The 25,949-nt window shown below is 39.2% G+C and overlaps 3 protein-coding genes across 9 annotated transcripts in view; 1 reads left to right on the top strand and 2 right to left on the bottom strand.

Moving 5' to 3' along the window:
* Positions 1 to 18,018, bottom strand: part of LOC122332167 (leucine-rich repeat and immunoglobulin-like domain-containing nogo receptor-interacting protein 2) — a 21,866-nt gene extending 3,848 nt beyond the window's left edge. The window contains exon 1 of one of the 5 annotated variants that reach the window (XM_043229471.1): positions 17,885 to 18,018. The gene's annotated coding sequence lies outside the window, so the exon portion shown is untranslated. Of the gene's footprint in view, positions 1 to 9,396; positions 9,674 to 9,700; positions 9,846 to 9,897; positions 10,020 to 10,043; positions 10,332 to 17,884 lie in introns of those variants that run through there. The other 4 variants (XM_043229468.1, XM_043229470.1, XM_043229467.1 and 1 more) reach the window with 4 other exon arrangements.
* On the bottom strand, positions 16,827 to 24,272 carry LOC122332170 (eukaryotic translation initiation factor 4E-1A-like). Of its 3 annotated transcripts, none has more exons than XM_043229473.1 (8): positions 24,157 to 24,272; positions 20,238 to 20,380; positions 19,231 to 19,334; positions 19,003 to 19,098; positions 18,833 to 18,896; positions 18,160 to 18,273; positions 17,913 to 18,052; positions 16,827 to 17,830 (listed from the first exon to the last, which is right to left on the bottom strand). In XM_043229473.1, the coding sequence occupies exons 2-8, from the start codon at positions 20,280 to 20,282 to the stop codon at positions 17,716 to 17,718; spliced, it is 678 nt and encodes a 225-aa protein (XP_043085408.1). In that variant the 5' UTR covers positions 20,283 to 20,380; positions 24,157 to 24,272; the 3' UTR covers positions 16,827 to 17,715. The 3 variants fall into 3 exon arrangements, with proteins under 3 accessions (XP_043085408.1, XP_043085410.1, XP_043085411.1); XM_043229475.1 differs by having other exon boundaries at positions 19,231 to 19,310; XM_043229476.1 differs by lacking the exons at positions 20,238 to 20,380; positions 24,157 to 24,272 and adding an exon at positions 20,021 to 20,053.
* On the top strand, positions 23,245 to 25,876 carry LOC122332171 (uncharacterized protein FAM241A-like). Its single transcript, XM_043229477.1, has 2 exons — positions 23,245 to 23,794; positions 24,309 to 25,876. The coding sequence occupies exons 1-2, from the start codon at positions 23,666 to 23,668 to the stop codon at positions 24,582 to 24,584; spliced, it is 405 nt and encodes a 134-aa protein (XP_043085412.1). The 5' UTR covers positions 23,245 to 23,665; the 3' UTR covers positions 24,585 to 25,876.
* The last annotated feature ends 73 nt before the right edge of the window (positions 25,877 to 25,949 follow it).

Genomic DNA, 25,949 nt, shown 5'->3' with positions numbered 1-25,949 from the left:
TTTCAAATCAATATCAATACATGTACAAAATCTCCTGCCACATTTGCGCTGCTTTTCAAGGAGTGTGACTGCAAATGTCCTTGCTTGTACAAGAGAAGCATTTCTCAACCTTGGCGGTGCTCACTTTCATTCGCAACTCCATCAGGTTTGTCGCGACGCAACACGTCAAATGTTGGCCTGCCAGCGTGAGTGTCAGAATGAAGACAGAGGACGCGTCTGGGTAGAACATCGGGGGGCAGCGCTAAGCCTGTGGTTCGTTATGGGGAGCAGCTCACTGACAGGAGAAGTTTATTAAGTTTTAATGAGTTAATAATTCAATTCATCCCAGCCGATCTGATGACAGTATCAGCAGCAGGGGAGAGCATGAGCGTTGATGTAATTCTCGCTAAAGGTGTCTGGATTAGAGATGCATTTCCAAGGGAAAGTTTATCAATTAATCATTACAGACTCCTCTTTTTGGGAATGGAGATAAGCCATTATTTGAGAGGATATGTTGTCACGCAGCGGGGAGCAGATTCTCCTCGCTCTTTCAGGAAATCTTTATCTCACAAAAGCAATCTGTCGCTCTCTCTATGACACACAGACAAGGCAGATGAGCTTTAACACTCAGAAGTATGCTGAACGATCATCGCTTACACGTAGGGAATAAATGGGGATTTTTGGAGGTAGGGGAAGCCTACAATCTGCTGGTGATTCCAAATCCTTATACTATCAGAAATAAATTGAACTCTTCAAGTCATTTTTTCAGAAGGTACTAATAGTCTACTAATATGCATCCTTTGGGGGTATATATATATCAAATATATGACTCAAAAATAGAACTTGTTCAAAACATTGTAAAACGATTATAAATTAAATTGATAAATTAAATAAATTATAAATTTATAAATTAAAATTATAGTGAAATATTAATTCGAAAATAAATTATAATAATGTTTAACGAAAATAATAAATAAATAGAATAAACAATATTTAGAGATATCAGTTATTCATTTGATAAGCCATAGTTTTATGTTTGGCTTCAAGTTATTAGTACTAACGATGGATGAATACAATATACAGTGGCAAATAAAATATCAGATCAAATATTATAATCTCTTTATGATATATAAATAAATATTTATAAATGGAAAAAAGTGCTGCTTTGGGCTGGACAACAACTTATAGCATTTTCCAGAGTCCTTCTTAAAATTTGTTTTTGTAAGTACTGCTCGGTGTAATGCAGGTGAAAAGTGTTTACTGACCTGGAACATAAAAGAAATGGAATATATTGACAAACTGACAAAAAAAATTCTTGTTTCAAATCAAAGATGCCAGCACGTCCAATTTAACCTTAGCTAACACTGCATACAGACATCAAACAATAGCGGTGTGCAGAGATCACACTATAGTATCACTCCCTGATCCTGTAGCGAGAATGTATCAAAAAACCTTCTCTGCCCTCTTCTAGCGTATCAAAGTAAAGATCAGAGCATTTCCTCATACTTTGCAGGTCAGCTGTGGAAAACAATCCGGCCGTGTCTCCTCATCGCTTTACATCGGTGTCTCGCTTCCACAGACAGCGATTGTGAAGCCTGCGGTTTCTCTTACTTTGAGGACATTCTGCAGATTAACTCAGTCTAATTTTAGTTTATCTAATTTTAGTCTCATCCATTTTTCATTGAGTGAAACCACCACAGCCACTGAGAGCGCAGTGTCCCATCTCCCACCGGGTGCGTGTGTGTATAGGCTTGAGTGTCTGAGCTTTTTGAGACCGAATGAGAAAAGGCGAAAGTTTGTTTTTGGGAATGTTTGTGAAGCATACATATGTACATATATCAGCTTGCATATGGTAAAGAGCGCGCGCGTTGCTGACCTTGATCCTTCGGGGTCTTCGGATCTCATGTTTAATTCAGCGCTACACGCGAGCTTGAACTACATTTGGTGATCATTTCATACAGAGGTGTCTAAATGTAGGTGCCACGGGCTGTGTGTGTTCCCAGCGTGTCGCTTTCAGACGGCATGCTGTAGTATCTCTACGATGCTCTGATCCAGCCCAGTGGAGCTCTATTGACTCCTGCTATTGATCTCTGCGTTATTACACATTCACTTCTTCACACGTCTCTCACATTGCACAAGACTAAAACCCCGTGTAGCTCTGCACCCATGGCAACCGAGCAGTCAATCAAACCCTTATCTCTGAATGTTTCATATCCCTAGAGCTCAGGTGAGAATCCACTGAATATACTTTAATAATACCCAAATGGTTTTGCCGGAGCGCGCCGCTTCACTCATTTGAGTTTCTGTGCTATTAAGATGATCGTTTCCCTCGCGAGAAGGAAGTATTGGGGAATACGGTGTTTCCTGCGTGTTTGCACGCTGTCAGCTATCCTTATTGGTGTAAATGAGCATGTTTATGCGTGCGTGTGTGTTTGTGTACGTCTGTGACTGTCTCGCTGGCAGCACTGATGCAATGTGTTTATGTTTAATGGACATTCAGTACACAGTCAGTAGGGTGTCTGGGCTCAGCTGCTGATGCCTTAATTTAGGGTACATTTGTCAAGCCGTCAACATTTGTTCTTCAAATGAAAGGACATTTAACTTGGCCTATTTGGTAGATTATGAGAACTGTTACCTACCCCTTGTTCTAGGGGATCTATATGAAATTATAATCAATACGGGGCTTTAACTGCCCTAGTGCCACCCCCACCCCATCTTTGAAATTTTTGCACTTCTCTGCTGCATTCTGTTTGTTGTTAGGATGACAAAAAAGATTTTAAACTGAATGAACGATGGCCAATCATATAGACATAGTTTACTGTTCACAGAAACAGAGCAGAAATTTCCAGCACTAACATGGAATGAGAAGAGAGAAGCAGCGGAATATTTAACATGTTTTCCACATAAATATTAAATGGTTGACAATAATACTCAGCAAGACAAGCTACTTAACTTTTTCTTAAATATGGTAAATTAGAAATTAAAATATGGATTACATGATTCCTATTTGATGAATGAAGCATTTTTTATGACATTAGACATAGGCCTAGAGTTAATGTGTATTTTTTTAAAAAGTAAAAATAACAAATATAATTTATTCAAAATATTACATATTTTTAAGACTGAGTTTGTTTTAGAAGAAATTACTGCTTACTGTTTCCACACAATTTTTTTACTAATTCACATTATATTTGTAAAATTATTATACAGTATTTATAAATGATATATTAGTTTTAATAATTTAATATATTGTTACATTTAATTGTATTATTATTATTATTATTGATTGCTATTATATTTGTATATACTCTATCAATATTAAGTTTACCCTGTTAAAAACAAATATTACATGTATTCTCATAATATAATGTCAAAACTATGCATACAATCGAGACAAAACTTAAGAAAATACTGCATAAAATAGTTTGGATGGACTACAGTCAAACTGCTGTGACATATATTACTGATTTACATACACACTTGCTGCTTTGACACAAATAATTCTTTAACAGTTTGTAATCTCTAAACTATCGAAAAAATAAAAATACAATGTAAATCTTGAAGAGAGAAGCTCAAAACGCCCTCAGAGAGAACACAGATATTATGTAAGGGAAGAGAAAACAATTGAAGACACAACAGAAAGAAAAGAATCCAAAGACATAATAGGCAGGAGCCGGTGAGAAGAATATAAGAGGTAAGAAGAGGTAATTTAGAAAGAGGAACGTGTTGCAGTGCATAAGAGAAAAACAACGAGACAAGAAATCAGGCATACTGATTCATCTTTCCACCTGCGCGCCTGGGTAATAACATTAATGTGTGTGCAGTCACGTTTATTTGGCCAACAGGTTTCCTCCTCCCTTTGGCATTTGTCTGTGTGTGTGCTCATCACCACCATCCTGTGTAGTGGAAGCATCATTTATGCTTTCTTGTTGGTTTCTCTTCTGCATACACAATATTCTCAGTGTACACAATTACACACACACACAAAAAAGAAAGGGATCCGAGAGACGGAGAAAAGGCGAGATTTGATGAGCCGACTGCCTCCAGACATCGCTTCTGCAATGCTAATTAACCCTGCAGGCAAAATCCACCACCAAGACGCTAACCCTTAAACATAAACACACACACACACACCCTCCCACACACAGGACCTCGGTGCTAACCGCGTACTTAGATGCTGCCGAGGTATTTCCTTTCTCGTTTATTTTCTTTTAGAATAATTTTCCACCTAATATAAAAGGTGATCTGATCGCTTAATGATTATGCTTAATTAGGTATTTTCAAACACAACAGAGAGCTATACTTTACATTTCTTGCTGAAAATATATGCGGTGGATTGGTATAGGTTTAGTCAAAACCAGAATTGGTTGGAATTTTTTGACCACGCCCTCAGAAAGTTTAATTGAAATTTTTAAAATTTGAATTTACTTTTTTCCCACTATGGTTACAAAAAAAAGAATATAGATGGTTAATTTTTAATCTAATGTAAATAAAATATATAAATCAAGTATAGAGTTCTACTAATGTTAAAATAATGTTTAAACAATATACTGTCAAGCCAAGTTTTGTCTTTTTTTTAAAGACACATGTTTGAGTTATGGAGTTGAACAGTTTGTAATCTCTAAACTATCAGAAAATAAAAATACTAACTAAATCTTGAAGAGAGAAGCTCAAAACGCCCTCAGAGGGAACGCAGATATTATGTAAGGGAAGAGAATAGTTGAAGATACAACAGAAAAAAGCAATCCAAAGATATGATAGAAAGGAGCCGGTGAGAATAATATAAGAGGTCATTTATTAAGATGGTTGCACAAAATTGAGAAGTTGAATTGATCTGGCCACAGGACGTTGAGATGGAATTTGCCATTTTTGGAAGTTTGTTGAATTTCAATTAAGATAATTTTTTTGTTTTTCTTCCCCCACAATGGTAAAATCACAATGTAAATAATAAACTGCAGATTTCTATAGCAGGACATTTTTACATTTTTGCTGTCAAGCCAAGTTTTTCTTTGTCTAAGGGTTATATATTTGAAACTTAAGTTTATTTTAAATCCGTTTCCTTTAATACTTCCTAATTCAGTGTTCTAAGTCATTCTAGGCGTTTTCAAAATCACATCAATTTCATGAATATAAGTGGATTTTAAAATCAAATACCACAAACTGGCATGGGTTGATAATTCTGTGGGGTAATGGCAACCATGAAATATCTTCTTAATGAAGATTTTGGTGGCGTTCACAATCTAGAGGACACTTTTGTCTTGCACGTGAGACAGAACATCTATCCTTGCTTGCCATTTTCAACTGAATCAAATTATGTCAGCTGCTCTAAGAAGCAGTGCTCTTAAAAGCAGTCTGTTTCTGATTCCATAGAGTGCATTACCATTATGAGTCCAAACCAGCTCTAGCATAAAATCTTGCCACTTAGATGGATAATGATAATGCAAACGCAACGACCACTGCCACCAACAAAGCGCATGAGATGATTTGCATACAAGTTGATTAAAAAAAAACACGTCTTCCCCTTAAATATCATTGCTTCACCCAAGTCATTTTTCTAAATAACTGTAGCATACTTAATGGGAAGCACTGGTCAAGCAATTTAATTTAAAATAAGTGAAGTAAGACACTAAGGGAAATTACTTTGGCAATGGCTGCACAAGTTTCAGAGGAACTGCCAAAAGCTCACAAAATCTCGCATACAGATATGACTGACACAGCCACACATCCATCCACATGCATATTTAGTTTGTTGCCTGATATATGCTAATTCATGCACATAATGCAGATTACTGAGATAGTTATCGGGCTTCAGCTCTTTGAGTACTGTTTGTCCCCAAACAAGCTAACAAGTGAGCTTGAGGAACAAATATATGACCTCATTCTCCCATGCAGCGTTGCGTTAAGCAACAACAGTCAGAGAAACAAATATATTAATAGCGAGAACTACCCTAGTAGTCGGTGGCACAGAGGGTGTGAACCGCATGCAGATGTAAGACTGAACCACAGAAAACCTTGTTACAATTCATTCAGGTGCAAATACGCTGGAACTGGCCACTCCTGAATATGAAAATGTAAAAAAAAAAAATCTCTTTAGAAATAGGGAAGAAAGAAGTTATTCAAAGATGACTCACAGCATTAACGGAGGGAATAAATTTAGTTAAAAAAAAAAAAAATAGTGCAAGTGTGCTGTCTCCCTAGAGAACACTCAGGAAGCTCCTGGAGGCCATCAGGGCCAGTGCAGTTGAAGCAGAGCAATCGGCACTTTGAAAGGAAGCCTAATTAAAACGCAAAAACACTTGCTTAGTCAGACAGGATTCAGAGCAGGAAATTTTTTCTTCATGTCATAGTTGTGACAGTATAATGAATCTGTCTAATTGTGAATATTAGTTGGCTTAGCATACTAGGGGCTCTCATAAAAATATTGTCATAGCAAAATATACAGGGATAATATCTCCAGGGAGACAGGCGGCTAATATTTGGGTCAGTGGGCCTTATGCTATAATATTGACAAAAGAAACTCAAATTAGCCCAACACAAAATCAGTCTTGTAGCTTAATATCTAATTTCTTTCAACTCAAAGCATTCTGTAACTCTTCCCTTAGTACCTAAGGGAAATCAGGGAAAATAACATTAATATGATAATATAGGGCAAACAAATGTTGTGCTAATTGTATGATTAGTATACTGATTAGTATAATGGAATGGTTGTTCAATATGCAAGAAAATGTTGAGAAAGTGTCATGCTTTATTTCAAAATTTTGAAAAAAAAAAAAAAAACGAAAACATTTTCTTTAATATTTATTGTTTTATAGATGCTATATGTCAAAGTGCCCATATTATGGATTTTTAAATTATAGTTCATGCAGTATGTAACACAACTCATTTTTAAAATGAGTCAACAAGTGGGGGCAATATGCAAATGTTTGACATCAAAATTAAATATTAGCATATTGGTCTTTTCTCATTGGTCTGAATGAAAAGGCAAATTCATTGTTTGCCACTAGGTGCCGCTTTTGTTGCAGTACAAATAACAATTTCACACGCAGTAACACTAGACACTGCTTTATCAGGTTTTACAGGTGAGATGAAATGAAATAGATGAACCTAAAAGAAAGTGTTCTTTGACCTTGCGTGCATGTCAGCCTCTTGTTGGGCACTCCGAAAAACCAAAATACCAACCTTTCTTTACCCATAATAGGTGCACTTTCATTTTAATTTTAATTTGAATTCATTTTCATTTAATGTTTTGTGTTTTTTTTTTCCAATAATATTTAACAAATTCCATTTCCTTCTGACAGCTAAATGTCGATTAGCAGTGTTTAATATCATATCCTTAATGGTGAATTCTTGCTGACATGCAACCGCATCGTGCTTGCACTGGACTGATCTTGGAGTAGGAGAAAACACAGATTTTTTTCTTAACTTAAAAAAAAACTAACAAAAGAACTCCAGGTAAAATCTGGTTCACTTCAGTAAAAATACTGCTCTGTCAGACATCTCTTGCATATCCTCCCCATATGCCCCTGGTATATACTACAGATTGTCTAATTTGTAACTCTGTTGGCTTCCCTCAAAGTTCCTTAATGAACCCAGCTAAACTGTCAGACTTATTAGGCTTGGCTCTGGAGAAACAGACTTGTGATTTACAAATCCCCAGGGGAAGTAGGGTTTACATTACTTGCCACTAGTTCTCAATTGCTTCAATATCTTAGTACATCTGTGCTAGTTTGCTGTGACTAAGCTGCGTTTCTCTATAGGGAGAGGTGCCCACCATTCTGCATCTAGAAACATCTTTAGTCTTAGTTGGCCGTTTGTTGCTAGATGGCTATTTACTTGTTACAAACACAGTCGTGTCCTGTCTTGAGACCGAGCCAAGACTATGGGGGAAGTGAACTGCTTATAATCGAAAAACTGAAGCGATCGACGAATCATTAAGAGATTAAGACGAATTGTGAAACAGCCAATTAAAGCAGAACAGTTAAACCAACTACAAACCAAACATCCTATTAAGCAGTGCAAAAAGTATACATCCAATTAACTGTAAAGCAAGCAAATAAATAAGAAAGAGCAATGCAAATAATTAAACTCATTATTAACCACATCTATTAAGTAAATCTAAAATGGATAACCATTTCTTCAGACAGCACTATATTTTCATTGCCACTTTCTAAATTGCCACTCTGGCTTTATTCTTGATTCATGCTGAAGTTCTGCTGAAGAGTAATTTTAACAATACAATATATGCACATTCTAATAAGTCACTTTGGCAGTGTAAGACAAGGTGTACAAAAAGCATACAAGAAAAATGTATTTATGTTAATGTAAATGCATTTCTGCATGCCTCGTGAAAGCATTTCAAACAGTAGCAGAATGTTATGTCTTCAGTGTTTACATTTACATTTAAAAAAGGTTGATTTAATTCACTGAGCAATCGTTTAAAATTCCATTCAGTTCTTGCTGCATTTGTGAATTTCTGTAAAAGCAGTCTGGAGGCTTTCCTGAAATATGGCAGCGCTAATCTAGGTAAACTACTTAGTTTTGCTTAAAACAAAAAAAAGGACAAATGCTTATTTCATGGTTGAGTTAGTATCAAGTGTCAGCAAGAAAACAGCAGTATGCACACAACGTCGATACGGACCTGTTGGTCTAGCTTACGAGGAGAATAAAGAAGAGATTAAACCTATTAAACACTGTGAAATATCTGCTACAATTTTTACATAATAATTACATGGTAATTACCATGTAATATACCACATTAAAGAACATTTCCCCCAGAGCCTAATTAGGAGCTAAAATGTTAAAGAGGTAGAACACATTTTTTTCTGAATATAAAGAATTGCCATTACTCTGGGGGTGACGTGACACGTGATGATGTGATCTAATCAGGTCGGACATAAAGAATAATATAGCAGAAGATGTTAGTATGTAGACAGCGACATGATCTTAGGGTTATACATGCCTTCTTGATAAATGAAGACATCTCGAGTCTTTTGGCAAAAGCCGTGTTCCAAACTTTTCCTCAACACCAATTCACACTTTGAAAAACAGTATTTACTTTTCAGTCACAGCCTACACACTCATCTCATTCATGGATGTAGCACGTTTTTTTGGAAAAAGAGAACAGATTACCCAATGTTCCCTACATCGCTCCTTCAATACAAAAGCTTACCTCGCTGTACACCTCTAAATAGCCTCGTATCAACTTGCCAGGTCCATTTTCTCAATCCCTCTTTTTTCCCTCCTCCTTCAGCCTCTAATGGATGTGCAAATGGAATTGCATATCCCAGAGATCTGCTGAGTTCATATTTTGTCTTAACGTGATTTAAACCAAATAATCGTGTGACGACACACTTTGATAAGATGAAAATGCAAATGTGTGAATCACACCCTGACACATTCATCCTGTAAGTTACTTACTTATTCAGTCAGTCAGCCAGTCAAAAGCTCTGCGTGTCTCTCCCGAAGGCAGGTCTCCTTTATTGTGTCTGACAGCCCCAAACCTGTCCTTCTCCACCCCCTGAAATCCACACTTTTCGCTCTTTACCTACGAACAGCATCCATCGCTGTCCGGAGCCCTTCTAGTCTATGAGCGCTTGAGACCACGAGCGTTGAAGGGGGAATCACAGTATCTGCCGTCTGCCGAAGGAGCTCCACTAAGACTGAGCGCATTAACGACACCTGACCGTCCGTCACAGACAAAGTGAACTAGTGACACACTTACGTGCGCCGCGCTGATGAAATATCGCAGCGATGTCTCCCTCGCTCCTCTGCCTCTCTCTTTTTCCCACCTCTCCACTAAAGCGCAGGCTGTGGAAATTCGCAGCAGCGCTCGCTGAAACCCCTGGCAGAATACATCACCACTTTCCCCTTTATGAGTCACAATGCACACACACATACACACCTCTGATCCGTTCCTACCTGCCACGCGCGGAGCGTCTCAAACCAAGGCAGCACTTTCTTTTACCTTCACCTCCATGCAGTACAGTTTAAATAGTCTCAACTCTATCGCAAGCGCACCTCACGGCGTAGGTAGGCTTACGTGCTCAACGCGTGCTGCTGGTTACCTGTGGCTGCTGTTCTAGATGCCATAAGGATCAGCGTTCCTGTGATCAGCGTCTGAGCGATCAGCTAAGAGGAAGAGGGAACAGCCAGCACTCTGTCTCCACGACAACGCCCGGCAGATGCCACACCTCCAGTTCAGGCTCCTCAAGAACAATAAGCGTTTATCGCCACCCTCCCTCTTTCTCTTCTTCCCTCTCCAGCCACCGCTTCCCGCTGTAAAGCCGCGCTCACTCGGAGAGAGTGACGCGCTTGTGTGTGACGTCTTCCCAAAAGCAGGGATTCTGTATGTGTGTCTGTTAGACTGAGTTCCACAAGGGGATTAGGCACTTTTCATCTTCATGACGCACACTAGAGAGAGAGAGAGAGAGAGAGAGAGAAGGAGACGGAGAGACAGAGGATGGGGTCGTCATGGAGATATTCGCCCATGAAGGGAGTGTAGGGTGAATGACATGAGATAGAGATAAAAAGAAAGAAGTGTCGTTGGTGAAGCCGTACGACAAAACTGCACGGCACTTTTGATTCAGTTTGGCACAAAAGAGAAGAAGAAACGTTTTGCTTAAAGAGGAACTCGTGCTGATTTGCATGCACATATTCTCGCTTTCTCCTTCTGAGCTTTACTCATGTAACCGGCTAGCCCTCGGGGAGGCCCTTCTACTGCTCTATAGTGCGTCTGACTTAATGCTCCAGCCTTCAGATTAAAATAGCTGCAGCCAAATGCCTTAAACCCGCCGCTTTTCTAAGATTACAAAGCGCTCGCTTGTCCAGCAACGTGAGCTTCAATACGAAACCCTGCTGAGGGGACAAAGCGAGGGCAGATTCCCTGATGGTACTTTAGGTAACACAAAATGCCATGTCTAATTCCTATTAACATGGTGTAGATGGCAATCTGCCGTTGGGAGTTATGACAGGCTCTTCATTCTACATACTAAACAAAGGACTCTACAGCCAGTAATTGTAGAGGGTGTTATAATTAAGCCACTCCCCATCAGGTTTAAGCCTCACTAACAAGAGAATAATTGACTGAAGAGGTTGTCGGCCATACAGATGAAGCCTTGATGTATATGATCTGATAGTAACGAGTTAGTCGGCGGTATCTGGGGCGTCAATGTATGCGGCATGTGCTCTGCCGAATGCCAAATGTGTTTTCAAAGGTGCAGCTGTAATTGTAGAGCTCTATCATCTGATTCTGTCATGCTGATCTGATATCAAAGAGATGAAAGCTTACTGTGATTGCACATTCCAGGAGCAGGAATCCCACACATGCAAAGCCAGATACACCCAGAGACAATTATAGTGAAGCCTGGGCAGGCTAGAATCCTCCACATTACAGTAATACGAAGAAAATCGCATTCCGTTTGGTGCACGCGAAAGTGCAATCTATTGCTTGTCTGTAAAAGTGTTCATTTTTGAAGATTCATAGAAATGTGGAGTAATGAAAAAATGCTACGTTCACACTGGAGTTTAATCCAGAGTCACTCCTAGTTCGCCATGCTTTAAACCGTACCTAAAAAGCATATGGGACTAAACAGAGACTAAACCAAAGAAAATATAACCGGAATACTGTGTACAGAAAAAAAACTGAATGACTAGTTGTTAATGCAGTAATGCTGCCCTCTCTTTTGGACACTGACAGCTCGTCGATGTGGGTCTTCCTTCACCTTGAGCAGTGCTGGCAAATTACAGAGACTGAGGTACGTGTCTTGACTTATTCGCAAATTTTGACATCCACCTGTCTCTCTCTACCAGCTCTGCGGTTTAATGGCGATCCATTACTGTCCAAAGAGAGCATGGAGTTTGAAAAGATCAGCTAAATGAAAAGAAAAACTTTCCAGATGATGAGACGCCTCGGGTTGATAATATTAATTCGCTCACAAACAGAATAATCTGTAAGCATTCATGTTTATTGTTAGCACCCTGGTAAAACAGTCATTTCATACTTAGTATTCAAATCTATTAATGTATGTATCGCTTGAGTATTACTGATATAAAAACTGTAATTAAACTTTATTTGGAGAGTCATTTTCTTATTATGAAGCCTAAAGTGTTTTAAGGCCACATATGATGAGAAATTCATTATCTTTGAACAATATGCAAGGTATTTAAAGTGTACTTTCAATAGTCCCCTTTAGCACAATCAAATATACCAACCCTAATCTTTAGTTGGACTTCTTCAAATATAAAATTAATTTTACCAATTTAGCAGACATAAGACATAACTGGAAAGTATACGTGTTTAGCATTAAAAACATTTTTTTATTAAACATAAATATGCAAATGTATTCGTAGTACACTTAGCATGAAATAAATGTATTTCAAATACATTTTAGTATATGTATTTTTCACTAGGACAGCTAGATGGTTGAGGGGTGACTCCTGTAGTCTGTTCACGCTTACATTAACATTAAATGCATTCACTCCCAAAACTGCCAAAATGCTTTTTTAGCTATAAATAATGCCTTCTGCTTGAACCATCAGTGAACATTTGCAACAACAGCAAAAACTATTTTTCCCATTCCACTCTTACAGAAATGCCACGTCACCTATCATGTTCCCAAATAAGCATGACTGAAATCACCAATAAAAAGGCTTGATGCAATAAACTGACAAAATTTGAAGAGACAATTGTTATACTTCTCGGTTACGAATAAAGAATGAGACATTCTAAAGTAAACAAATGTTAAAACAACCAATTTAATTATGCAGGAGACGCTTTGATGTTTCTTTGCATGTTTGATCCTTTCAGTCGTCTTTCTTTGAAAGCAACAACCCGAGATACAGAGACGCAACCGCTCACTTTGACGTTAAAAAAAGGAGCCCCGAGTGAGATGCATTCGTTAATGTCTCTTCACACGTCTGCCGTGCAAAAAAGAAGCGCCAGTGAGAATCGTGCAGCATCGTGTGTCAGAGTTTAAGTGTGAACAGAACACATTTCCTCAACTCTCACACACACCCCATATGTAGCCGTTCACTGGCCAGTCGGTTGCCATGGGAAACCATCAGAGCACATCAAAACGAGCCCTCGAGGGACTCCTGCCACGAGCAATCCTATCTACTGAAACACACTTAACAGTGTGTGTGACAGAGTGCCGTTTCCAAGATGCGGACAATTCGGTTTCTCACCCCTTGCCTCATAAAAGAAATAGAAACTCATCTGTCAGCAGTCTAATAACGGCCGGGAAAGCATTTAGGGGTCATGCTGCGCTCGGATATTGAGCGAGACGTTTTAGAAAATGGAATAATTATTGGGCAGTACAAATATAAGTCTAAAGAACAAGGCAAATAGATACAAATCTGTACATGAATCAGCCTTCGGTGAGACCTCGGACTTTGATTTATGTAGCATTTATAAATAGGGATGGCAATTTATACCTGAACACGGCATGCTGGAATCAGTTTAAAAAAATGCATGTGTGCATAACATTGTAAGATTTATTTTACTGCAAGTAGGTGCTGTGGTCAAAAAGCGAATCGAAACAGAAACATACGATTCCTCAAACAAACAGAGAAGTCATGTGAACTGAGTGGCAGTGATCTCAGGCCTCAGCTGTTCCACTCATTGTGGGGGTGACTAATTGGCAGAGACAAAGTGAAGGTTGAGTCTCCATCTTGTGGCCATTAATCATAATATTCATAGATGTGTATCTCACAATCTTCCCTCTCAATTGCTCAAGTACATTACTTTCACATTTAGGTTATTGGCAGATGAAAATGCTGCACGGGAAAGTGCATATTGTGTAAGTGACAATTATAGATGTATGTAAATATGTAAATGAAGATACCACTAAATGTTATGCAATCAAAATCTTACACACACACAGACACACACACACACACAAACACACACAAACACACACTACTGTTTGGAGTCAGTATTTATTTTATTTCTTTATTTTTCTTTAATATTATTTTAACATTTAATTGTATAAAACTGCCAGATGTTAGATTTCTTGAGCAGTTTATTCATCAAAGAATTTCCAACAAAAAAACACAACCACAACATTGTCAACACTAGCAGTAATAAGAAATATTTAAGTAACAAAACGGTATATTAGAATGATTTCTGAAGGATTAAATGCATATGCATGCACACACTCACAAAGATTCAGAAGAAACATACTGTATATACAGTACATAAACTATCTATATATATATATATATATATATATATATATATATATATATATATATATATATATATAGTGTATATATAAATAATATATATAAATGCACACACTGCATGCGAAAATCCATCTAAAACTATTTTCAAAGGTATCTTTCCACTATAATGTGGCAGGATACCACTTTGCTTGCATCTTTTATGAGTTCATATTAATTGAGCAACATGAAATATTTATACTTTTAAAAATTAATTTGACACAGGGCCATTTGAAATGCACTAAGGCTAAAAGAGCCAGTTAAATTACAAAGATATAAACCTTTGCCTGCATTTCACCTGAAATCACACAATATAGAGTTCTTTTGACGACACACTCAGAGAAATTCTGAAAGTCATTGTTAGGGTGGTTACATACATACTCTCCGTACAGCGCACTGTCGAAATACTGAAAATGTTTGGCAAAAACCCCAAGCCACATGCCAGGATTGCAGCAACAATAAAGATGCTTCCGTGCTCTCTAGTAGCTAGAGGCAAGAACAAACATGTAAAGTAATAAGACATGACTTAGCCTAAGAGCATCCTGCCTAGTGAATAACCATTTATACTATGGTATTTAGAGGTCGGATGGGGTTTAATGTCAGAGACATGCCTAGTGGCTCTTTTCCTTTTTAGAACGGTTGTATAATACCCTCAATGACCATCTTAGTCTCATCTCAGTTCAGAGGTCTGACTGTTATTAGCTTTTCCTTCCAATGAGTCCTCCATTTCAAAGACCAAACTTTCATCTCAGATTATGTATCTATGCACACATAACGAGCATTCACACTACATGCAAAACAGGCATCTAAATTAAGATTTTAGCACTGCGTATCTCCATCTGCTCGAGACCGGTAATTGGTGAGCGAACTGCGTGCTCCTCATTAGAGTTTTGCGAGGGTCACTAAGAGTGATTCAAGGGTCTCTCATTAGAGATGCTAGAGGTGTGAAGCGGGGAAGCTCAAACAGCACATCAGACTGTCGTCTCATTATCCTGATGTCCAGCACCACATAAACAACCAGAGGACATCAAAATGATATTAAAGACTATTGACACTTGCATGCATCACTTTTTTGCCATTGTTATTGACCCTGAATCTCAGCCATTAAAAAGTCAGAATGCTCTTTTTTTTTATGCTAAAATGAGGTTTGTGGTCGTGAAAGTTGATTGGTCACGGCTCCTCCCACTAGTAAAGCACTATACAGTTCATTCACTGATCAACAGTGTAGGGGAAGGTTACTTTTACATTACAATATTGCGTTACTCCCTATAAACGTTATTAAGTTGCTTAGTTCAATTTTATGGAAAGTAATGCATTATGTTACTTTTTAGGTCTGGGCAGGTTGCTAACATAATTATTGCAGATTCACTGAAAAAAAAGGTAAGTGGTCGCAAACTATTTACTTTAGGTAGTCCGCTACATTTAATAATGGAGCTAAAATAAATTGATTGCAACCACTTACCTTACCTTAAGAAACCAAGTAATTTATTTTAAAAAACAAAAAGTATCAGTAAATTAAAAGGTAATGCATAAATAAAAATTACTTTATCTAGCAAGGGTGCATTTAATTGATCGAAAGTGACAGTAAAGACATTTCTAATGTTATATAAAAAGTTCTATTTAATATAAATGCTATTCTTTTCAACTTGAAAGCATCACAAAAATTTTTTAATTTCCACACAAAAAAAAGCAGCACCACTTATTCCTACATTGATTAAAAGGAAATGGTTTGAAACACCAAATACATACACACACACACACACACATATATATATATATATATATATATATATAATTTTTTCAAATAAATGAATTTATTGTTATTTTTTTTACCGAATAAATGACTGGGTAAGCTTTAGACTAAAAACAGCACAGAACCAAAAACTGCCTGTATTGATCACCTGTCCTTGAGATGAATAGAAAATCTCAGTTTGAACTCCGGTTTGATTGTGAACAAAGTCCTCTCTAATAAATCATTATTTATTTTCTTTTCATGTGCTCGCAGTAACCCTTCGTCCTTGCTCTAGCTGCCAGTATCAGGCGACGTTCTGGTGCGATATCATAGTATAGCACTGTTCAAAGTCTACCGCATGATACCTCCAACTTATTTTGAGCTCTTTGAATGATTGGATTTAGATAATAATGTGGCTGTGTGAGCACAATCAAGTTTTGTCCCGACCCTAGAATGAGGTGTGATGGGTGAGGAATACGGTGTGCTGCAAACCTCCATTCAGAGCCGCTGCAAACAAGGACCTCCATGACGACTCGCTCACTGAATGTGAGGTTTCAAATCTAAACCTTCAATTTCTTGTTTCAATGTGTCAAGTTAAAAAAAAATAAAATAAACAAAGACAGCATCCCTGAGGATGGAGTGAGCTACAAAAAAGTCTGAAAGGGTCACAAACTGCTGAAAATTGTGGGTAAACTTCTGATTCCACCTGAATACATCAGATACATTAACTTTATTAATAAACATATGTTTTTCTATTTCTGCTTCTCAGTCAAGATATGTATGCTACCTCTTTGATCTACAATGGTGAGAATTTATCTGAATAATTAATTAACATCATGCAACATTGCGGTGATGAATACCAAGATGCCTTTTCCCCTTTTCAGTGAAATAAATTGAATCAACATAAATCTATTTTATTTTCAGGGCCTATTCGATAACGCTGCTATCTTATTGAAGAGCCAACTCAAGCCAATGACATCCAGACAAGCACAATTCATCTGTTACAGCACTGCAAAACAAATCCCACAGTTTACTATTCTAACAAGGAATGTAAACTTATGATGCATCAAAAATTCACAATATAAAAACACTTATCTTGAATTGCAAACCCCCAAATTTAATCAAGTTAACGCTTAAAGACGTAAGGCAGCTCTATGAAGATTAGCTTGATTACATTCACTCAACGACCAGATACCATCTCGGTGAACTGCTGACGATTAATCTGAATAAATTAAAATGTTTATGTTCATTAGGCACTGAAGCAGCAAAGCTGCTGGATAAAAGAACACTTCCAAACATTTTCTTTCCTCTGCCATTAAATAAATTGACAATTTCTTCCAAAAAAAAAACAAAAACAAAAAAAAACCTATTAAATACTTTACAAACTCTGAAGACTTGCCTGGGGTAAACATTGAATGTAACTTCATTAGGTGCATGCTCTTTTTTTTTTCTCAGGGTGAAAACGGTGTAGTGGTGTGTGAGTGTTTGGTGGGTTGAAGCGAGAACGTGTAGTGTAGCATGATACAGAAGTAATACTTATAATGCGTGTGAATGTAAGGAGCAGCAGAGGTACTGTTATTCTCAAATTATGTCTGTGCTGCAAACCTCATTGGTAGTGCGAGTCCAGGAGTGTGCTTGTGAAGGGCTTTTGGGAAAAGTGTACTTGCAAAGGGGGTTTCATGGCAGTTCAGTCAGTTTTTTTTTTTTTTTTTTTTTTTGCTGTTGCTTTGGTTTTAAGAGGCGGAGAAAAAGACAGGAGAGAGTGAGATCCAGGCCCTTGAAGATATTCAGACCACAAACTTGTTCTTAGTGGTGGAGCCGCTCTTAGTGGCCGTGTCAGCATGAGACTGATAGCCGATGGTCATATTCATAGGGATGCTTAATCGTTCCTTGTACACCCTCCTGCCAAACAAACACAATAACGTACCGTAACCAGCAGAGCACGTTTTCACTTACATGTAGCGTGAACGCGTGAGAGTCTCACCCTATGTGCGTTATGGCCTCTCTGTTCTCGTAGTCAGTTGTCCAGACGGCGATTTTATCTCCTTTCGTTCGGATGTTGACTACAGCCCCGCACACATCGTCGCTGTAGTCGTCGAAGGCCTCGCCGATGAGGCACAGCAGCTGTAGGTATGAAACAGGTGAACCTTAGAGAGTCAGGGCTGCAGAAGTACATGAATTACTTGCGTGTACGTTGAGGGGGCGTTCAGTGACTAACTCAGAACTCTTACAGTTTCCAACCAAAAGCGGTCCAGGTCATACTTCCTCTGCTGCTTGTTGAGAGTGATGAGCCAGCGGCCTCCTCTTTTATTCCTCTCATCCTCCCACATAGGCTCAATACCATCCTGCAACCCAAGCACAAAGCAGAGTCCACGCTAATCTGGAGAATCTCGTACACTACCTCGAAAAAAGCAGCAAGAGACGGTAAACGAGCAAAAACAAACTGCCAAAACAGAAAAAGAAATACACAAATGTAAATTTTATAACATCCCACTGGAGATTTCCATAAACAGGACTAGAAGTCATAAAAAAGGTAAATGCTAATATATTTTTATGAAAGTTATAGTAATGATATTTAATAAGCATTAGGCTATATTTGTTTCTTTTTTAGTTTGTTCTGTTGAAGTAATAAGTGAAACGCATAAAAAAAAAACATTAAATTGTCACCATGTGCATTTTATTGTTTATTTCCTGCAACAGATGCTTCAGTTTGATTGGTCAGTAATGATTTTGTGCATCTTTGCTCACGGTCTATTCGGTCTTAAAGTCATGGTAATATGCATTAACTGGGCAAAATCTCATTGAGCTTTAACGGTGACGACCGAATTATTAATTTTGAGGGCAACTGTTTGGGTTTACCCTTTACATACATAAAATGGCAGCATGTTATGATAAAAGGTCTACCTTGAAAAGTGAGTAGTCACACCCTGACATCAAATTACTGGAGAGCTGAATGTGGTTATAAAGCCTGCACAGAAGAGATTCATAAAATCAATTAGAGCAGTAAATTAATTGGGGGGGGGTTGGGGTGTTTTATTATATGTGTAACTCAAGAAAAACAAAACCAGTCTTACGCCCAGAAATCTTCCACTGTGTCAAATTTGGAGATCAGTCTGAGATTGGCCTGCCATGTTTTGCTCTTGTCATTTTTGAAGAACCATAAAGACCATCTTTAAAAAAAAAAAAAAAAAAAAAAAAAGATAAATGAAGATAACATCTTAAGAAACTACGTTCAGGAGCTAGCACATTATTTGAAAACAAGTGCCTTCATCCCTAAAAACAAGTGCATTCATCCACTCGACCTGTTCTGTAGGGGGTGTTTGATGTAGCTCTCAGGGCTGACAATCTCCTGATTGGTCTCTTCTGAGTTCTCCTCTTCACTCTTACAAGAAATTGAGTTTAATTCCTGCACAAGAACCTTTAAAAGATTAGTTTAAACCCAATACATTCGAGTTCACATCACAGCAGCCAGCACACACACACACACACACACACACACACACACACACACACACACACACACACACACACACAAACAGTGCTGACAGAAGAGAAAGACTGTAGGCAATGTTCCCTTATTGTCCTCATTTATTTAAGCACCCAGAACAGAACTAATTTAGCAGCTGGGTCCAGTGCAATACCTGGCCGTTCAGCGTGATTGTGTTTTATCTGAGGTTAAACGCTACAGTCACTGTTTGTTTGTCTTAACTTAAACCCAACATGATCTTTGTGTGAGATCTTCGAGTGTCTGCAGTCATTCATTATTATGAGCGCGAGGGTCTTTGAAGTGAGCGTGTTTATCAAATGTTTATACACTCACAATTAAGTTAAAGCGTCTATCTTAAGCTTAATCGCAGATCGTAACGGCTGTGAATAAACTATGGTTTGGCACGGCTTTCATAGTTTGAACCAGCATGGTGCCGTTACAATTGACTTAACTTCTCCTCACTCGACGTCTTAGTTTTTGACAGATATGCTTTGATGGGGACGCTTGATCCCGAAAGAAAATTAAACGGGATACTAAAGTTTGACTGAATGCATACAGGGTAGCGGTGTCGAAAAGACATCTGGAAAAGTAATCAAGTGCCTTACGCGACTGGAACAAGCCATGTCAACTTTCAGCCAAACTTGTTGAGCCACCCCATTCAAACATGCCGAAAAACTTTTTCAGAGTTCGCAGAGGACGGTATTTCAACTTATTTTTTGCCTAATAAGAAATATAAACGCATTGGTAGGGCTGTGTGGTTTATAGCGTGGCGCTGAAGGACTGGAAAGTGTAAAATAATCTTTGAGAAGTTTATTGACTCACCGGCTCCGCCGTCGCCATTTTACGTGAGTCGCTCACAGGCCTCATAAGGGACGTTCACGCTTCTCTTCAGTGCTGCCCTCTGATTGGCTGACGCAGTGCCGCGAGCGAATCACAAGCCGTGTCTCAAATATACAGCGAGACGCCTACCAGAGAAGATTCGAACACTGTTTAGCTGTGAGCGATGTGTAAATGAATCGCTCTTTTGAATCGGACCTTAACAGTGACAACAACCAGTTCACTATAACGAATCGCAATTCTCAAATCAAGTCAAGTCAAGTCAAGTCAAGTCAACTTTATTGTCAAATATGCTCTATGTACAACATACAGCACAGATGAAATTCCTTCCCTTCTGACCTTGCAATCATGCAGAATAAAAGAATAAAGATAAAAGAATTAAAAAACTAAAGTATAATAAAATAATGGTAAAATATCTAAAATATCTAAAATATAAATAGTGCAACATTAAACATACAGACATTAAACATACAGACAAGGCACTTGTTGGAAAATTAAATTAAGTTAAAGTGAGGTAGTGCGTTGAGGTGCAAAAGTGTAGACCCTGAGATTATGAGTTTATGTGGGGGGCGGGATCACAGTCTGAGGTCTGAGGCCTGAGGCAGGGGCCAGAGGTAGAGGTGAGTGAAGGGAGAGTAGGTAGGGAGTTGAGTCTCCTGACCGCCTGGTGGATGAAACTGTCCCTGAGCCTGCTGGTTCTGGCTCGGAGACTCCGATCTCTTCCCCGGCGGCAGCAGGTTGAAGAGGCAGTGGGATGGGTGGGTGGGGTCTCCTGCTATCCTGGTGCCTTTTCGCGTGAGACGAAGCGTTGAAAATGTCAAGAGAGGGGGGAGAGAGACACCAATGATTTTCTCAGCAGCTCTCACGATGCGCTGCAGTGTGTTACGGCAGGACACGGTGCAGGCTCCGTACCACACCGTGATGCAGCTGGACAGGATGCTCTCGATGGTGCCTCTGTAGAAGTTCTGCATGATGGGGGGTGGGGCTTTTGCTCTTTTCAGTTTACGGAGAAAGTACAGGCGCTGATGGGCTTTTTTGGCCAGTGATGCGGTGTTGTGACTCCATGATAGGTCTTCAGATATGTGCACACCCAGGAACTTGGTGCTGTTCACCCTCTCCACTACAGCACCGTCGATGATCAGCGGAGCATGCTGGGTGTGCGCTCTCCTGAAGTCCACAACAATCTCCTTTGTCTTCTCCACATTCAGGTGGAGATTGTTATCTTTGCACCACATGGCCAGCCTGCTCACTTCACTCCTGTAGGGTGTCTCATTGTTGTTGTTGATAAGACCCACCACAGTCGTGTCATCCGCAAACTTGATGAAGAGGTTAGAGCTGGATGATGGAGTACAGTCATGGGTCAGCAGAGTGAAAAGAAGGGGGCTCAGCACACATCCTTGGGGGGCCCCTGTGTTCATGATGATGGAGCTGGAGGAGTTGCTGCCAGCCCGAACTGCCTGAGGTCTCCCTGTCAGGAAGTCCAGCAGCCAGTTGCACAGGGAGGAGTTGAGCCCCAGCTGGCCCAGTTTATGGATGAGTTGCTGCGGGATTATGGTGTTGAATGCTGAACTGAAGTCGATGAACAGCATTCTGACATGTGAGTCTTTGGTTTCCAGGTGGGTGAGTGCTGAGTGGAGGGCAGTGGAGACAGCATCTTCTGTTGATCGGTTAGACCGATATGCAAACTGGTAGGGGTCCAGGGCAGGGGGGAGGACAGACTTGATGTGGTGCATGACTAGCCGCTCAAAGCACTTCATGAGGATGGGAGTGAGTGCGACCGGGCGGAAGTCATTGTAACAGGAGGAGATGACTTTTTCGGTACCGGGATGATTGTGGTGGATTTAAGGCACGTGGGGACAACAGCCTGGCTCAGTGAGATGTTGAAGATGTCCGTGAGGACATCTGTGAAGCTCAACAGCACAGTCTCTCAGAACACGACCAGGGATGTTATCCGGGCCTGGGGCTTTGCGAGCATTTGTCCCTCTGAGACAGCGCCTCACACTATCAGGGGACAGTATCAACACCTGGTCACCAAGAGAAGGTGGTAGCTTCTGTGCTGGAGTGTTGTTGTCTGCCTCAAAGCGGGCGAAGAAGTTGTTCAGATAGTTCAGCAGAGAGGTGGAGCTATCACAGGTCCGTGGAGAGGGCTTGTAGTCCGTGATGGTTTGGATTCCTCGCCACAGGTTCCTGCTGTCTCTGCTGTCACTGAAACAGTCTGCAATCCTCCTGGAGTACTGTCTCTTGGCCAGTCTGATGCCCCGAGACAAGTTGGCCCTGGCAGTCCTTAGGCCCACCTCGTCCCCAGCTCTGAAGGCAGTGTTCCTGGCCCTCAGGAGCCTTTTGACGTCTCCTGTTAGCCAAGGTTTCTGATTGGCCCGTATGGTGATGGTTCTGGTGACAGTGACATCATCCATGCACTTCCTCATGTAGGACGTGACGGTCTCCGTGTACTCCTGGAGGTCAGTGATGTTGGAAATCATAATAATCATAATAATCAAATCAAATCAAATCATTTGAAGTAATAAAACTCAGATTGTTATAAATACATTTTTATAATTGATATGACTGAATCACAGACTGCATATACAAAAAGTAGGTGTAATACATACGAGTTAAGAAAACTAAATTGAAACTAAATTATTTATATTTTATCATTTAATTTAGATTTTAAAAATGACCTTAAATACCAGAAAGGTATTGTTAGCAAAGTCATGTATATTAATTTTAGTACCGTTTAATGCACATGCTAATTATATTGACGTTTTAATAACTAAATCTGAGTAACTAAATCTAAACCAAGTCAAATTAATAAATTATTGAATTATAATAAACACGAACATTAACAAAACGGACACAATATGTGAATTTACTTGAGCCTTTTGAGTACGTCAGACCGAAATGTGATTAGTGAATCGCTTATTTTGACCGGTTCTTTGAAATGAACGATTCAAAAGAATCGATTCGCGGAAACGACGCCTCTCAATGTTGACTGCGTAGGTGGCTCATTGGGTTTTGACACGCAGCCGTGCGCTTTAATAACTGTATACATTTCCAGTGCATATTTATAAATGAAAAATTATACTATGAAACAGCCTAGACAATTAATCAAAAAATAACGTTTTTTTGTTTGTTTACGGCCGCTTCCATGGACCTACGGAATAGATATATATCGTTCATTCTGTAAAATCCATTCGTGTTTTGACGTTGTGGCGGTTATAATACACATACCGCAATTATTCCTAATATTTTGGATTATCCATCTTTTATTTTGACCGCGCTGTGTCTCGTGACGTCAAGATGCCCCTTCTGTTGACAGCCAAGACCGGAAGTGTCGCCAGCAGCCATCTGGCTCGCAGCCCTTCGGCCCTATCTCAGGTCAGCACTAGTCATTTTGTGTTTTAAAAAAGAAAAATATGTCAAGATCTAATCGGACCGCAAACGATACGGAGGTGCGTCCGCGGGATGCCTTAAACGCGACGCGAGAACGAAGCGGATGTCGATGCCAACATGAGGCTCCTGTCAGACAAGCGAACAGCGAACAGGTAAGAGTGGCACATCTGATCCAGCTTCACGCAACATTTAGCTGTGATTTATTTTTTTATTATTATTATTTTTAATTTATTATGTAAATATAATAAGCATGAAAAACAGTTGCGTGAGAGTATTTATTTGACTTTTTTGCTCGGAAATCGCGAAACACGTTTATCTAGAACTTCATCCTCTGCTCTTCCTCTCCCTTTCTTTATCAAGAGATTTTTACATTAAACAGCAACCTGCTCTATGAATAGAACTGTGCTGTCGCATTCGTTAGCTATAACATAAGGTCTTCGTGGCATCTGTTAAGCCTCAACAATATCTATTTTTAGCTTACTTTAGCTAAATAATGATAGCCAAGTATACCAACCTGTTTTGTCTGTGTATATACACTACCGCTCCCACGCATACTCTCACGCCACGGTCGTGTTGTGTCATCTTGAACGACATGCTCCTCGTTCAGATTGACTGTATGACTGAAACAAGCGTTGTGTAATGTAGTCAAACTGTCTTTGCTCCCAGAACGACTTCAGGGGACGGGAAAGAGCGCACGGTCACTCTGTAGCGGAGCCGCAGCCAGAGGCTCCCTTGGTGGACGACTGCGAGAGGCTGGGCACTCTTTTCGGGGAGCTCAATAAGTGTTTGAGAGGCATTGGTTTTACTCAGCTTTACTTCGGGGAGAAGATCGTGGAGCCCGTGGTCGTGCTGGTGTTTTGGATGCTGCTCTGGTTCCTCGGTATCCAAGCCCTCGGCCTCGTGGGAACTCTATGCATTATTATCATTTACATCCAGAAATAGCAGACGTGAAGGTAGACGAGACAGACGGAGGTTCATTTGCCACCCACAGCCCGTGCCAGTCAAAGAGAGGAGAGACTCCTTTCTACACCAGATGAGCTTTGTGAATGTCATTTGAAAGTTTTACCCGATCCGTACGTTTGGGTCTGTGTCAGTTGCCTTTTAATATGGGTGCGTACAAGAGGGTGAGTTAATGAAGTTCATCGGAGGATTTGCTTTAACTGCTGAAATGATTCCTCTGGTCTGTGTGGACTGTGTGTTAGCTGTGAAAGGTACTCGTGAAAAGCATGCTTCCCTTCGATATTTGCATTGACAACATGGGTGCATAAACAGAATCTAATGTACATATCAGTTATACGGTCATTGCCGTTGTCGAATGTATTACTCTTAATCACCCAGGTGTCAGTCTTGCATTCTCCACACAATTGCACTAGAGGGCAACCTTCCTCATTTTCCCCCCAAACATGGAAACATACCAGGGAATAATAATCATTGTGTGTTCAAACTTGAATGTGTTTATACTACTGCATGTGAATGTTTTGGGGCTGGTGGGATTAAAATGCTCTAATAGTCTGAGCAGACGACGGCACTGTATCAAAAATCAAACCTTTTGTGATGAAAGACCTACATTATATGCTTTAAATTCGTATATTTGGTATTTTTTTATTAGTTGATTTTACTGCAATCTGCCCGCGTTGTCTGTTCTTTTGAAGATTCACGTTGCAATACCAGTATCAGTGAAATCAAAGGATAATTTCGTAACAGGGAAATATTCAGTATGCAAATTTTGCTACAGTAGAATGTGTCATGACCCGTATTCAGGATCATAAGTATGAAAAGGCCTGTTTTTATTGCACTTAAGTGTTTTCTTTATGAATGAATGCATTTGAAATCTATTGAACGAACTCTAACTTTTTAAGCAAGGTTTAAGCTGCTTTTTATGTAACTGTGAAAATCGTTGCAAAATGACATCACTTCATATTCATGAAAATTACATTTGTGATTATATTTGGTACTGATTTAAAAACTTTATTTGATATGTAATACTACAATGAATAATTCATCATTGCGGATACAATGCCAAAACTATGTTTCTGTTTCTTTTCAGTGTTCATTAGCATCTTCTATGCCATAAAATCATTTTTACCAAATGATCTTTTTCTGTACGCAACAATGCTTTATTTTGGGTTGGTGGAGGGTTGTTTGATTGATTTTATTTTGAAAGAATACATTTTTTTAATCATTTTGCAATGTATTTGAACTGGGTTATCATAATAAACTATCATTGTTTTAAATCAGCTGTTGTCACAGTTATTGCACAAAATCCCATCAAACTCATCTGTGTTGTGTCTCCTAAAAGCATTGTAA

This window comes from Puntigrus tetrazona, unplaced genomic scaffold, assembly GCF_018831695.1.
Source record: "Puntigrus tetrazona isolate hp1 unplaced genomic scaffold, ASM1883169v1 S000000006, whole genome shotgun sequence".
Classification (NCBI taxonomy): Eukaryota; Metazoa; Chordata; class Actinopteri; order Cypriniformes; family Cyprinidae; genus Puntigrus; species Puntigrus tetrazona.
The sequence above is the reverse complement of the archived record's forward strand: the minus strand, read 5'-3'. Positions and strand labels throughout refer to the sequence as shown.

Coding starts and splice junctions, on each gene's coding strand:
- LOC122332171 (XM_043229477.1), top strand. CDS start 23,666: ATGTCAAGATCTAATCGGACCGCAAACGATACGGAGGTGCGTCCGCGG. Junction 23,795..24,308: donor GACAAGCGAACAGCGAACAG/GTAAGAGTGGCA, acceptor CTTTGCTCCCAG/AACGACTTCAGGGGACGGGA.
- LOC122332170 (XM_043229473.1), bottom strand. CDS start 20,282: ATGAGGCCTGTGAGCGACTCACGTAAAATGGCGACGGCGGAGCCG. Junction 19,335..20,237: donor AAATGGCGACGGCGGAGCCG/GTGAGTCAATAA, acceptor GTTCTTGTGCAG/GAATTAAACTCAATTTCTTG. Junction 18,274..18,832: donor GTGACTACTCACTTTTCAAG/GTAGACCTTTTA, acceptor CTTGGGTTGCAG/GATGGTATTGAGCCTATGTG.